The sequence below is a fragment of the Aspergillus neoniger genome (genome assembly GCF_003184625.1).
Source record: "Aspergillus neoniger CBS 115656 unplaced genomic scaffold BO87scaffold_16, whole genome shotgun sequence".
Lineage (NCBI taxonomy): Eukaryota > Fungi > Ascomycota > Eurotiomycetes > Eurotiales > Aspergillaceae > Aspergillus > Aspergillus neoniger.
Window position 1 is genome coordinate 174,788 of NW_020291144.1, and position 12,707 is coordinate 187,494.

The 12,707-nt window shown below is 50.0% G+C and overlaps 5 protein-coding genes across 5 annotated transcripts; 3 read left to right on the forward strand and 2 right to left on the reverse strand.

The window, feature by feature from the left end:
* Positions 1–297: 297 nt before the first annotated feature.
* Positions 298–3,433, forward strand: BO87DRAFT_436064 (uncharacterized protein; the record flags this gene model as incomplete). The annotated part of the gene is made up of 5 exons (XM_025627798.1): positions 298–401; positions 464–759; positions 817–1,526; positions 1,584–2,243; positions 2,299–3,433. 5 exons carry the CDS (start codon positions 298–300, stop codon positions 3,307–3,309), a joined length of 2,781 nt encoding a protein of 926 aa, XP_025479673.1. The 3' UTR covers positions 3,310–3,433.
* A 904-nt stretch (positions 3,434–4,337) lies between these two features.
* Positions 4,338–5,598, reverse strand: BO87DRAFT_358899 (haloacid dehalogenase superfamily protein). The gene is made up of 3 exons (XM_025621493.1): positions 5,495–5,598; positions 5,282–5,441; positions 4,338–5,172 (listed from the first exon to the last, which is right to left on the reverse strand). The coding sequence occupies exons 1-3, from the start codon at positions 5,512–5,514 to the stop codon at positions 4,474–4,476; spliced, it is 879 nt and encodes a 292-aa protein (XP_025479674.1). The 5' UTR covers positions 5,515–5,598; the 3' UTR covers positions 4,338–4,473.
* Positions 5,599–5,730: 132 nt separating this feature from the next.
* On the forward strand, positions 5,731–7,041 carry BO87DRAFT_334604 (tetratricopeptide repeat protein 1). The gene is made up of 3 exons (XM_025620455.1): positions 5,731–5,893; positions 5,961–6,584; positions 6,635–7,041. Exons 1-3 carry the CDS (start codon positions 5,789–5,791, stop codon positions 6,734–6,736), a joined length of 831 nt encoding a protein of 276 aa, XP_025479675.1. The 5' UTR covers positions 5,731–5,788; the 3' UTR covers positions 6,737–7,041.
* A 139-nt stretch (positions 7,042–7,180) lies between these two features.
* BO87DRAFT_415962 (putative carboxylesterase) lies at positions 7,181–10,197 on the forward strand (the record flags this gene model as incomplete). Its single annotated transcript, XM_025626720.1, has 7 exons — positions 7,181–7,388; positions 7,467–7,745; positions 7,802–7,977; positions 8,028–8,389; positions 8,448–9,063; positions 9,295–9,361; positions 9,408–10,197. Exons 1-7 carry the CDS (start codon positions 7,219–7,221, stop codon positions 10,195–10,197), a joined length of 2,460 nt encoding a protein of 819 aa, XP_025479676.1. The 5' UTR covers positions 7,181–7,218.
* Positions 10,198–10,571: 374 nt separating this feature from the next.
* Positions 10,572–12,689, reverse strand: BO87DRAFT_436077 (acid sphingomyelinase; the record flags this gene model as incomplete). The annotated part of the gene is made up of 4 exons (XM_025627799.1): positions 12,514–12,689; positions 12,360–12,446; positions 12,034–12,311; positions 10,572–11,982 (listed from the first exon to the last, which is right to left on the reverse strand). Exons 1-4 carry the CDS (start codon positions 12,652–12,654, stop codon positions 10,572–10,574), a joined length of 1,917 nt encoding a protein of 638 aa, XP_025479677.1. The 5' UTR covers positions 12,655–12,689.
* Positions 12,690–12,707: the final 18 nt, after the last annotated feature.

The following is a 12,707-nucleotide window of genomic DNA, read 5'->3' on the forward strand; positions in this document are numbered from 1 at the left end:
GCCTGAGTTTTCACACAGTACTTATCTTCTCTCCCCTTCCCTCCTCTCTTCTTTCCATATTCCTCGTGTCTACATCCTCATTCCTCAGAGTACAGAGCTTCTTGTGATCAATCAAACATCTTGCTTCACAGGCATATTGTAGCCCTAAGGACGTTGGATTTGCTTATTTCACCTACATCAACACTTTGGTCAAGTTGTCCTTGTTTATTCCTGCTTCTGGAACTTTCAGAAACGCGCTCAGGAACGAGTCTTGGGATATCTCGTCCAGCAAAGGACCAGTGTTGGTCATTTTCCGAAATGGCTACCTTTTCTCCTACAGGAGCACTGGTGAACGATGTGTCCTTCACTGAAACCGGAGAATTCGATGCACTCTTTGAAGGTTGCATTGGGGCAAACAACGCGTAAGTATCCATTCGCTTGTTTCTGTACTTTAGTGCCAACCGCACCTAACTTTATATACTAGTTATAACTACGTTACAGCACCAGAAGGGCATACTAACAATGCTCAAAACTTTTCAGTTCAAGACCTCCCAAGCACCGCCATGGCGCAGGACGCTGGTGTTTTGGGGGATCTTTCTGATCGTTTCACTACGGGAGAGGATATAGACCTGTCGGCATTGCCTCCATGGGATTCAGAGCACAGTCATTCTGCAATCCTCGACAACGCAGTATCGCCTGAAATTGGGGATAACCAAACCAACCCTAATGAGGATATTGGGAATTTTGATCAGACTGCGGCTGTCCAGAACATGAATCCCAGTACTACTGGGCAGTCCACTGCTACGGCTACACCTCAGCCCGGAACCATGTCTGGAGACCTGAACCCTAGCACTACTGGGCAATCCGCCGCTACGGCTTTGATGCATCCTGGATCTGTACCTGTAAACCAACATATGGGAAATCTGGCGCCTCCAGATGCCCGTGTATTTGCTTCTACTTACTTCACTGGTGTGATTGGCCCTATCATGGGTCCTATAAACGGTGTTCAGCAAACCACGTTGAAGCAAACGCGCGAATCATTACCAAGCGGTTACTCTACCCTCCCTTGTTATGCTCTTGGGGCTGGTGTTGCTGTCAATAACTCGGGCGTCTCATTTACTGAGGCCGACAATGAGGACTTCTTTAATCGTGGAAACAATTACGTGAACAACGCTCCCAGCAACCTCGTGGGAGATGCCCCAGGCAACCATGTGGATAACGTCTCGAGGAGCTCATACAACGCCACCCCCACTGACCAGGCCGCAAGCATGCTCGGCAATGTAACCGGAGTACAGGACGTCTCTTCAAATGGTTCTCAAAAGAGTACTCCACCTTCGCAGCCAGTCTATGCTGCTGGTGGGCTTCAGGGAACTACTATGCCGGCAAACCAAGTGGATAGAAACCGTTCTAGTTCTGGTTCTTCCGGCAATTCTGGTACGTCCCAGAAGTGCAAAGCATCTTCGCCTGGCGATCAGATTACCGGCAACCCTGGAAGCCAGTTCACTGGACATCAGAACGCCGAAAGCCAGCTCATCGAACATCAGATGGTTGGAAATCAGTTCGCCGGAAGCCAGATGAATGAACATCTGTTCACCGGGAACCAGATGACTGGACATCAGAGCATCGGAAATCAGATCATTGGATTGGCACCCCAGCAAGGGACTCAAGTGTATCAGGGTATCTTCCCTTCTCAGCAGGTTGCTTGCCAGAACGGCACCATGATCCAATCTTCGCCGGAGACTGGATCTGAACCAATGCACTCCAGTCCAGCCGAATACCTCCCTGGCCAACTTGGGGCAGTCGAGGAATTCAACCAAGGCATATCATCTGGAAGCAGCAGAAACTCTGTGCAGCAGAACAGCCCCTCTGATGGTCATTATGCGCCCTCCGGTCAAGGCGAAGCCACCTTCCCGATTGATATCTCTGGCCAGCCGGTCATGACCGCCCAGGCCCCTGTTCATAACCCACAGCCAAGCCCCGTATCACTGATGGACCAGCTGATGAACCCGGAAGCTTATAATATAGACTGCGGTACGCTGTACTCTTCAGTCGAGGAAGCCAGGGCAGCACGCCCGGTGCAGGATGGCGTTCGAGAGGACTCAACCCTGCCCACCAACGATCTACAAAAACAGGCAATTGTTAGGGCCCTAACCAAGGCGATGCTCAGTTTCAAGAACGCCGAGGATAACCCTGGAATGATCAAGCCATTCAAAGAGGGCAAGTATAGCGCCGAGAGAGTCGAATGCGTGTGCTGGGAGATATTGGTAAGTCGTGGAGCCAGGCGATACTGTTGCGTAATGGATTTAACGTTGCTATTAGGACTGCGTTATTACCAGACAAATCTCGGGTTCATTGTTGGCAGCTCATGGACTGAAAAGAAAGATTACGAGCGATTTGCTGACGTTCGCTGAACGCATGACTAAAGTTCTAGATTGTCTCGAAACCCAAAAAACAATTTGCAAGCATCTACTAGATGCCCCTTACATGCATCAGTTTGTTGATGATCCGCAGGCTGCTCAAAAGCGTGTCATTGCCAATAAGACTTTGAACAAGCGCAAAGGTGAAGTGATGAACGCGGGCAAGCAAGTTCTCGGAGCCAGAAAGGCGGCTGAATCTACCACCATCAACCAGCCGGTTAGGGTTGCAGCGCCTACAATGTCCACAGCGTCTGCTATGCCTACCATGACTACCGCGCCTCCAGTAAACAACGCCGGTGCTGCAATGACCCCAAACAACACCCCTGGCAATATTGCAGCGACCGGAAGAAACCCTCCCCCTGCCACTCCATCCAACACGTCCCAGCAGATGAACATCATGGCCTCCGCCAACAAAGTTAGATACCAAATTGCGATGAGCGCAGGAACCCCTACACCCGTTCCACAAGTCAGACCTGGCCCACAGGGTTACCAGTCGGTACCTTTGAACAGAGTTGCCGCTGCTCAAGCCTATAACAATCGTATGATGGGCCCAACCTCACATCCAAGACAAAATGCCGGGTCCGTCACAATGCCTCCAACCGCTCAGGCGTCTCCTCATCCGTACAACCCGGAGCAAACAATCAACACCCTGTTGGGACGAAACTTGATGGTCAATTACAACCAGCTCGCTTCGCAATCTCATCCATACTCACAGATGGGATACCCACAACAGATGGGAAATCCGGTCCAAATGGGACACCAACCTCGGATGGGCCACCAATCCCAGATGGGCCACCAGCCTCACATGGGACATCAAGCACAGATGCCAGGTCCTGTATCGGGTACACGTAAGCGCAGAAGGGAAAAAACGGATGTCGAGGACGATTCTCCTTCGGCCAAGCGGCAGCATTAATTGCACCTCAAACATAACAACCACTCGTCGAAAAGATCATCGAACAGGCTCATACGATAGAAAAGGGACCCGACGACACCAGTTGCTTGTCAATTACACCACTTAACGAACTATTGAACATAATAACAGACCCTACATCAGACAGCAACGCGAAAAGAACTTGGTGCTCGTTATGATACAACTCTCAAACCACTCTGAACAGAACACATAATATCTACACGCAGAAAGCGCGCGACAGCACAAGTTGCTTGTCAATAATCTACTTTACGAATGTTTACGACGATAACAGGCTTTTACGACAGACAGGAAAAGGACAACAGGACTTACGTCTTTCGAATACATCTCACTTCTCGATTTACAAGAACATACATCTCCTCATAATACAGTCAAGACCGACACACCATCTACTACATCTAGTTTGGTCTACGAATCTACGAACCACTAAATCTATGGAGGTTTTTGGCAGTTGTAGTTGTTTTGTGATACCCCAGTCGATGATACCCAAACTCCGACTCGCTTTCTGGCGTTGCCATTGGAATACCACCCATCTTCTTTCTTCTCTTCTCTCGTGACTGGAATACTTTCGCATTGGCTCTACACTCAGGATCCTCTAATACATTGTTTCGAAACACCATGCTCAGAAGGTGCTCAATTTGGGTAATCGAGGCTAATGTGTACGACAATTTGGTCGACACTTTTGATTAAATCGGCGCTGAGCTGGTCTCATGCACTGTTTTGCTTCAATTTACTTCAACATTTGTTTCTTTTTCGCTTTCCTTCAGGTACATGCCTTTCTCCCATTTTGTATGAGTTCTGGTGCTTAATGTTTCCTTTTTTCGTTTTTCTAATATGGTGGATTTCGCGGGAATTTGATTTTATTTGCTGCTTCTGGGATCTGATTTTTCTGCTTTTGTTGTTTTCAGTTACGTATTTGATTTTATTTGATTTTCTGCTACAATTGTGTTCTTACACGTTTGCTTTTTTTTTTTTTTTTTTTAATTTTCTACTTCTGAGATTGTTTTTCTTTTGCTTCTGCGTTATCCTTCGGGGTACATAGTCTTTCTTAATTTCTCACGGGTATCAAATCTTCGCCTGACGTGGCTGTACATTTCTAGATTGCCAGAAACTTCATGTCTATAATAACCCGGTAGACAAGAAATGAAATCACGCAGGTTTAATTCCATAACGTTCATATGGGAAATTCCCCAAAGAAGGCAACAACTCTCCCCACCCATCACCGATCTCACCGGGCTTACCGGCACTCTTCAACCGACCGGCGACCAGTTCATCGGCCTCACGCTCCGGCTCAGTCTTCTCCTCTTCCTTATGTTCCCCAGTAAGCCCAGCCAACACCTCCTCCTCACGCCCCTTATACGACTCCAACAATCCGAGATGCGGGACCCAAACAACCCGCATACCGGCCCTCCGACCGGCCTCAACGCCAGGCACCGCGTCCTCAAAGACCAGACACTCCTCAGGCTTGATCTCAGTCTCTCCCTTTTCGCGCAGACCCGAGTTGATGGTCTCTAGCGCGAGCAGATAGATATCGGGAAGCGGCTTACCCCGTCCCTTGCCGATGCGGGGATCGTCGCCCAGGACTTGTTGGGATTTCGGGAATGCGGAAAACAACTCGCCCAGATGGCTGGCCTTCAGCTTGAAGTTGCGGCTGTGGGAAGAGGTGGCCAGGGCAAGGTGCACGGGCTGGTCGGTGGTTTGGGTGGAAACAAGCTTGGCGAGGAGCTCCCTGACTCCGGGGAGGGGCTGGGATTGAGGGAAGAATTTCTCTTGCAGGGCGGATTGCTTGGCGGCGAATTCTTCGGGAGAGATGGGGAGCTGGGCCCATTGGTGGAAGATACGGCTGGCCTGGAATGGACAGTCAGAGGAATGAAAATAGGAGATGGGAAGGAGGGTAGAGGCATATAAAGTGAACTGCAGCGGGGAACTGGGAGGATGGGGAAGGGAGTGTACTTACATCTGGTTGAGGACGACCCTGCAATTGAGCCTTGATAGACCACGGGAGCAAAGGCTTTCCATATTCTTGAAGAATGGCATTGGTGATATCCGTGTATTTGTCCTCCGAGTCGATGAGCAGGCCATCCATGTCGAAGAGACATGCCCGCACGCGGGGTAGACTGGGTATCAATCAGCTAATTGAGAGGCATTTACGGGGGTATTCAAGCCATACTCTTGGGCTGAGCTAGACATATTGCAGATGGTTGCCTCTAATATCTGAATGCGAGGATAATGCGTCCAGCGTTGATGGTAAACAGCAAATATGCACCTTGACCGTTAACGATGAATGGATATCGGAGATCGGCAGGAGGGGAAATCAGTGCCTTAGGCAAAGAGGGGCAGCGGCATCTCCGACTCCGACTCGCCGACTCCGCGGAGCTGCAAGTAGCTTCTGGAACCACCAGAGCAGAGCAAACCACTAGTGGACTACAGACACTTGGTGAGCCTACAAACTATCAGGACAGATATGACAAACGACGCGAAGCAGAAAGCCGACAATGCGGCTAACAGTGACGGTGAAGAAGAAGAGGACGTGTTTCACGATGCGCGCTTCCCCGCCGAAGAAGAAACGGTGAGTGAGCCTAGCTACTTCCTGCCCCTCACTACCAGCAGGATACTGATATGGATACGGAAACCAGCGACTCTTAGAAGAATCCCATACCATCAAAGCTGAAGCCAATAAACTATTTACCGCAGCGTGTTATGACCAAGCTATCTCGTGCTACGACCGCGCCCTCGCCTCATGCCCCAACTACCTCGACTACGAAGTCGCCGTTCTGCGAAGCAACATGGCCGCATGTTATCTAAAACTCGAAGACTGGAAAGCGTCTGTCGACTCAGCGACAGCATGCATCGATCGCTTGGATAAGGTGATTCCTCCTGCGACAGGGGCAGCAGATGCGGAGGGTGTCAAGGGAAAGCAGCCGCAAGAGTCGAGTGGCGAAGACGCCGTAGTCGAGATAACGGGTGATGATGATGAAGCCGAGGAAGAGCTGAAGAGGTTACAAAAGCAAGATGAGAGGAAACGGGATGTGCTGCGTATTCGCGCAAAGGCGCTCATGCGACGGGCGCGGGCGAAAATGCAGCTCGGCGGCTGGGGGAACCTGCAAGGGGCGGAAGAAGATTATAAGGAACTGGCTGCGATGGATAACCTTCCACCGGACGATAAGCGTGTTGTGCAGAAGGCTCTTCGGGAGTTGCCTGCGAAGATCGGTCAAGCGAGGGAGAAGGAGATGGGGGAGATGATGGGGAAGCTCAAGGATGTAAGTCGATGCGCTCCAAAATTATCTAGCGACGTGCTAACAGACTATAGCTGGGTAATGGATTCCTTAAGCCGTTCGGGCTGTCGACAGATAACTTCAACTTTGTGCAGGATCCGAAGACGGGTGGATATAGCATGAACTTCCAGTCATGAACTTTCAGTTGGTTGATGTGCTGATAGATTTGCTCTTTTTGGTGCATCGCGGAGTTTGGATTTATGATAGTTGAGCGTCATATAAATTAGTCGTAATTTCACGCCAGACATGGAATTTTTGGTAGACGATATCTACAAGTCATTGACAGGACAGTAGGGGTCTGGATCACTACTGTTGAAGTCGTGGTCAAGTAGCAGCGGTTGGGCCATGCCTTATGTTGAGCGCAGCAAAAGCAACGCGACAGCCATGGTCTGATTGAAGTCGCTTAGCAGCTGCAGCATCGGACCGAGTGTCAACAGAGCCGGGGGCAGGGTGATACCAAAAAGAGTCAAGATGGACATGGGGATCCCCGCATATCCGCACGGGGGGATTTCCGAGGGGTTGCTATATCCTTAACTCCGGACTGCCATCAACTCAAATCAATACCATTCCTCTCCACGACTACATCTTTCCTCTCTCTCATTGTTTATAAATCAAGACAATGTCAAGCATAATCCAGACCACTACACATCTCGGTGAAATTCGCGGGAAAACCACGAATGGTGTCACCCAGTTCTTGGGTATCAAGTATGCCACCCTGAAGAATAGACTTGCAGATGCAGAACTAGTCGAAAGGCGCGCTGGAGGCGTTCTTGACGCAACTAAAGATGGGTAAGTCATTTGATCATTGAAAGCTGCACGACTTCTTGGCTTCTCTTTTCAGTCACACACTAAAGGAGGTCTTTATAGGCCCACCGCGATATCACCCCTAGGTGGTTGTGACTTGGAACTCAGCGCGATTCAACACACCCTACCCAAGAAGGAGCTCACCCAGTCGGATGTGGACTGTCTGAACCTGAATATTGCTGTCCCTGCAGGCACTTCTGCGCATTCGAAACTTCCCGTTTTTGTCTTCATCCATGGCGGTGGTCTCATGATTGGGGCGAATTCCTGGCCTCAGTTTGACTACGAGCGTTTCGTCAAGTTGTCCATTGACAGTGGACTACCAATTGTTGCAGTATCAATCAAGTGAGTAGATATATTGTGGCTATACACAAAACAAAAATTACTTAACAATCGTCAAGCTATCGTCTAGGACCATTTGGATTCTTGACCTCCGATGAACTGCGCAACGCTGGGTATAAAGCCAACAATGGGCTGCGAGACCAGAGGGTGGCTTTGGAATGGGTACGCAGGCACATTGCAGACTTTGGAGGGGATATCGATAACATCACTGTCGCTGGGATGAGTGCTGGAGCAGGTAAGCCTTCTCTCGTTTCTCCTCTAAAGGAAGGGAACTGAACAGTATAGCCTCCGTCACATTCCATCTCGACTCCGAAACACCGCTATTCAAACGCGCTATTTTGATGAGTGGCTCTCGGTTCTTTGTCCAGGCTCTGCCATACGACGCCCACGAGGGCAACTATCAACACGCGATGTCGGCACTTGGATTGCAAAATGCTACGTCGGACGAAAGGATCAAGGCCCTTTTGGAAACACCGGGCCAAGATCTGCTTGCTAAACTTCCTCCATCTGTCTTAACTTCTCCTGCGGTTGATGGAGATATGGTTCCGTCTGCCGTAACATATGCACAGGTAGCTGATCAGACAAGCGATATCCCCAAGGGAAAACAGTGGTGTCGCGATTTATTAATTGGTGATGCCCAGTATGATGTGAGTGGTCGGAGATTACGAATATTCAAGTATTTTGAACTTACACTTACTTTTCTAGATCAACATTCTCGCCATCCTACTGCCTCATTTGAAGAACGCATGTGCAGGGCGATTTGCGAAAGCCATTCACTCCGTCTTTCCCTCCAAGCAAGAACTAGCGACACAGATATTGGCAGGATACGGGTTGACTGCCGAAACTACGGACGATGAGGCTTTCCCTGCGGTTCTCAACTACCTTAACGATATCTTCATATTGGCGCCAACGCTGACATACACGCGTGGGTGGAAAGGGCATACAAATGTCTACTACTTCAACGAGGGAAATCCTTGGGATGGACCTTGGAAGAGCAAGGCTGGCCACATATTGGATGTCGCTTACCTGTTCCAGAATTTTAGAGAGTTCTTGACTCCTCCGCAGCAGAAGATAGCAGCTGCGTTCGCAGTTGATTTCTTTAAGTTTTGCCATGGCATTAGACCATGGCCTGCCGTGATAGACGGCGACATCGAGAAAGGATTTACGACGCGAGTCTACGGGCCCTCCTCTGAGGGAGAGACAGTTGCACAAGTAGCTCGAGCCTTTGGTGACCACACCCGACGAAGGCCGGTTTTATTCGATCTATCTGACGGAGCGTCCTTGGATGAACTGGCAAGGGCCGCTGCCGTATTTATGAGAAGTTAGTACTGCAAGATTGGAATGTATGAGACGTGTAACTTGCAAGGGAAAGACCAAGGTTGCGACTCCCTTATTGAACAGGATGAACGCCTAGACTTCATTTATTATTCTTTTCTCAACAAACCAACTCTACTACTTTTTCTTCCGCACACGGACCTAAACATCCTAATTATTCCTATTGTCTCATTCTTATACTCTCCTATAATGCAGCAGAGAAGAATGCTCCTTCCAGGAGAACCTGTACCTTACGACCCTTCACGCCCATGGTTTCCGCAATATGGTGCCGGCAATGGAGAAGGGTAGGTGACTGTCACCATGAAATGCACAGTTTGATAACCATCGAAGGACTCCCTACTTCCGTGGCAACATTATAATATTGAATTCCGTCAACTACTTCCAAGGCCAGCCAATAACATTGACATGCCGAATTGTGGACGTGCATAAACCCTTTTGGAAGGCGTGCGCGGTGACTGTCCAAGTCGAGGGACCTCTGGGCACTTTAGGCGGAACACTACAGGTCAGAATGTTCGACAGACGCTTTACACCAGGCATGCGATTGAGGTTTGGCTGTCCGAATTGGTGCCATGCCATCGAAGCGGGATATCGGTATTATGGGTCATGGCCAGCCATGCCGAATGCACAGCCATCAAGTAATCCTGCAGGCAGTCAAGATCCACCAAATACTCTCAGCTTGAATCAAAGAGAAGAGCATCTCCAAAGGGCCATGATGTATTACTACGAGACGGAACTGCAAGCGTACAACAATCTTCGTGACCTTCAAGTGGGACATATCCCCAAACTGCTTGGTACTGTTACGATGGCATGGCAAGTAACGAATGAAATGGGGTACACCTTCTTTGGATCTTGCCCTGGATTGATTCTCGTTCCTCTCATCGGAACCCCATTCCTCGATATGCACTACATCTTACAGCACACATGGCAGTTCATTTTCAGGGATCTTTGCAACATCAGACAGATTCTGCAGAGTCGAGGCTGGCATAGAATTGATACGACCCCGAGGAATCTTCTCATCGTTCCATGCCATCCCTGGGGCCTCTTCAAGGTGGTACTGCACAGCCTGCAATTGAACGACGGGCCTGGTGAAACTGGGACATCGATCACATTTACACCTTGACGAGCTGTCACGCTGGTTCGAGACGTTGGCAGACTTCAAACTATGCTGAAGGAATCATCCCTAGATGACTATTGTTAGTAGAGATAGTGGGGTGTTTCAAGTTGCTTGGGGCTTTTGGAATTTTGATTACGATTGATGCCCTCAATACTTAACTCATGTAGCTCATTATTACTCTGCAATTCTGAAGATTGGCTGCAGAAGACATATGGAAGAGAACCCCAATCGACTAGACAAGTGTATCAAATGGAAATTGGGTATGGGCAATACAGCGCCAGTCTGTCTTGAAAATTATTCATTTCCATAATCACAACTAGTAACACACAGACACTCCCCACCACAACACCGAACTAAACACCACCCCTCCCCCACACATTTTAGGAAACAGTCGCGTTAACCGTAGTATTAAGGAACCCGGAACCCAACTTCGCCTCCGTAGCCTTAATCAGCGCCTCGACAGCATTATCAAAGCTCGAAAACATCTGACCCACCACCGACTCACCACAGGTACTCTCCCTGGTATTCGTGCTCGTATCCCTAGTAGTAATAGCATCCCTCTTCTTAAAGCTAATGCCAGGGGTAATCTCCACACAATTATACTGCGACTCAGCAGCACGCAACTGACAGATCTCATCCGTTTTACAGTCACCCGAACAGTCAGAGACATCCCATCCACGGCTCTTACGGGCATAATAATCCTGGAAGACGGAGTCATCGTTCTCAAAGAGCACCGTGACATTGTGCCAGAAAGCCGGGGTTAGCTCCGCGGCACTGTCAGTAACGGGCGGGTCAAGTAGCGATCCGTAGGTCTCCTTAGCAGAGTAGTATTTCTCCCAGGTGGGGTTTGTCTGGTAGGTAGAGCTGGACATGTTGGTGATGTACTCGGTGAAGTCGAGGACGCCGAAGGTGACGGGGTCGACGGAGTAGACGCGGAACGCAGGGTTACCGGAGGTGGGGGTCATGGCGGGCATGATGTAGGACATCATGGATGCGGTGTCAGCGGACTGGTCTGTGTAGTTGGAGTAGGCGAGTTCGAACTCGTCTTTGTGGGTGTGGCCGTAGAAGACGGCGGCGATGGTGGCGTCGTAACGCTGGATGATCTGGTTGAAGTAGTTGGAGGCGTCGTGGAAGGTGTCGCCGGATCCCATGGGCATGTGGCCCATTAGCCAGACGCGTTCGCCGGCTGTTTCTGCTGCGGAGAGCTCGTCCACGAGCCAGGCGAGCTGGCCACTGGGGTCCTTTTCCATGGTTTTCTCGTAGAGCCAGAAGTTTTCTTTGTAGTAGAGGTTGGTGTTGAAGGAGATGAGGCGCAGGTTGCCGCCGGAGTATTTGACTGAGTAGGCGCCGTAGTCATCGGCTGTGCTGGCGGCGGTGGATCCGATCCATTGGCTCCAGTCGGAGGAGAGGGTGTCGTATGCCCACTGGCTGGAGATGGTGGTGTCGATATCAGCTGGCGGGAAGGAGTTTACAGGGGCGCAATCGTGGTTACCGGTGACGCCGTAGACAAGGTCGAAGTATTCGGCCATTCGGGAGTTGTACGCATCGTTTAAGTCGTTGGTTACTTCGGTTTCGTTGACTAGCCAGACGGCACCTTCGACGACGTCGCCGGTGAATATGACGAACGAGGCATTGGGAACGAGGTCGTTGATAGCCGAGTACATGCTCTCTTCCAGTGTGAGGGGGGCATCGCAGTTATGGTTTCCGTATTCGCCAGCCGGGTAGTCTGTCACACCTGGGTCGTCGGAGGAAGTGTAGGGACGGCAGCAAATGGGCTTGGTGCAGTTGTAGCTGGCAGAATGGTTAGTCGTTGTCTTCCCACAGTGGGTGAAGATCGCATACTTAGCGCCGGTCTCGTACGAAAGGTCGACGTGGATGTCACTGATGTGGACAATTTGCAGAGGAGTCTCTCCGCTTGGTGCTGGACGTGACGCATTTGCGGGTTTGGCAGATGGGAAATCCACGGTATATTCAGCCACTGCAGGGTAATCGCACAGCCCGAAAATAGTTGTACAGAATAGAACCGCTGTCTTTGAGGGAACGTCCATGTTGCGCAAGTCGTGAGCCAAGATTGGGCCTTCGCGGGCAATTGCACCCTCACAGACATCGTCGTCATCAACCTGGAAATTTTAGCCTCCTTCAACAGAGACGTGAAATCAGAAGCTTACCCCAGCTAAGATGCAGACTTCCGTGATCACATCGACAAAGTCATCATTGCCCAAGTGTGCAAGGGCCTGCAGAACAACAAGAAGAGCCTACAAATATATGCGAGAGAAGTGAGCATCAAGCGCTGTTATCAAAGTGCCCAGTGGAGCGACAGACCTCACATGCCGCACAGGTGGCAGCATCCTCGATATCAGTCAATATCTCGCTGACTGTCGACCTTTTGGCGATCTCAGTCTCGGTAGAAGCGAGAGCAACACCGGAAAGGGCCGCAAAACACAATAAGCCTGAAATTCTCATTTAGCCTGTTATCAAGATTGGTGCAACAGACGGAGTTGCTTTTCAACAGCCCA

Bases quoted from the DNA above. Each gene is read 5' to 3' on its own strand.
- BO87DRAFT_358899 (XM_025621493.1), bottom strand. From the start codon at position 5,514: ATGTCTAGCTCAGCCCAAGA. The intron at 5,442-5,494 runs GTATGGCTTGAA...ATTGATACCCAG, and splicing joins ATGTCTAGCTCAGCCCAAGA to TCTACCCCGCGTGCGGGCAT. The intron at 5,173-5,281 runs GTAAGTACACTC...TGTCCATTCCAG, and splicing joins AGGGTCGTCCTCAACCAGAT to GCCAGCCGTATCTTCCACCA.
- BO87DRAFT_334604 (XM_025620455.1), top strand. From the start codon at position 5,789: ATGACAAACGACGCGAAGCAGAAAGCCGACAATGCGGCTAACAGTGAC. The intron at 5,894-5,960 runs GTGAGTGAGCCT...TACGGAAACCAG, and splicing joins TCCCCGCCGAAGAAGAAACG to CGACTCTTAGAAGAATCCCA. The intron at 6,585-6,634 runs GTAAGTCGATGC...AACAGACTATAG, and splicing joins TGATGGGGAAGCTCAAGGAT to CTGGGTAATGGATTCCTTAA.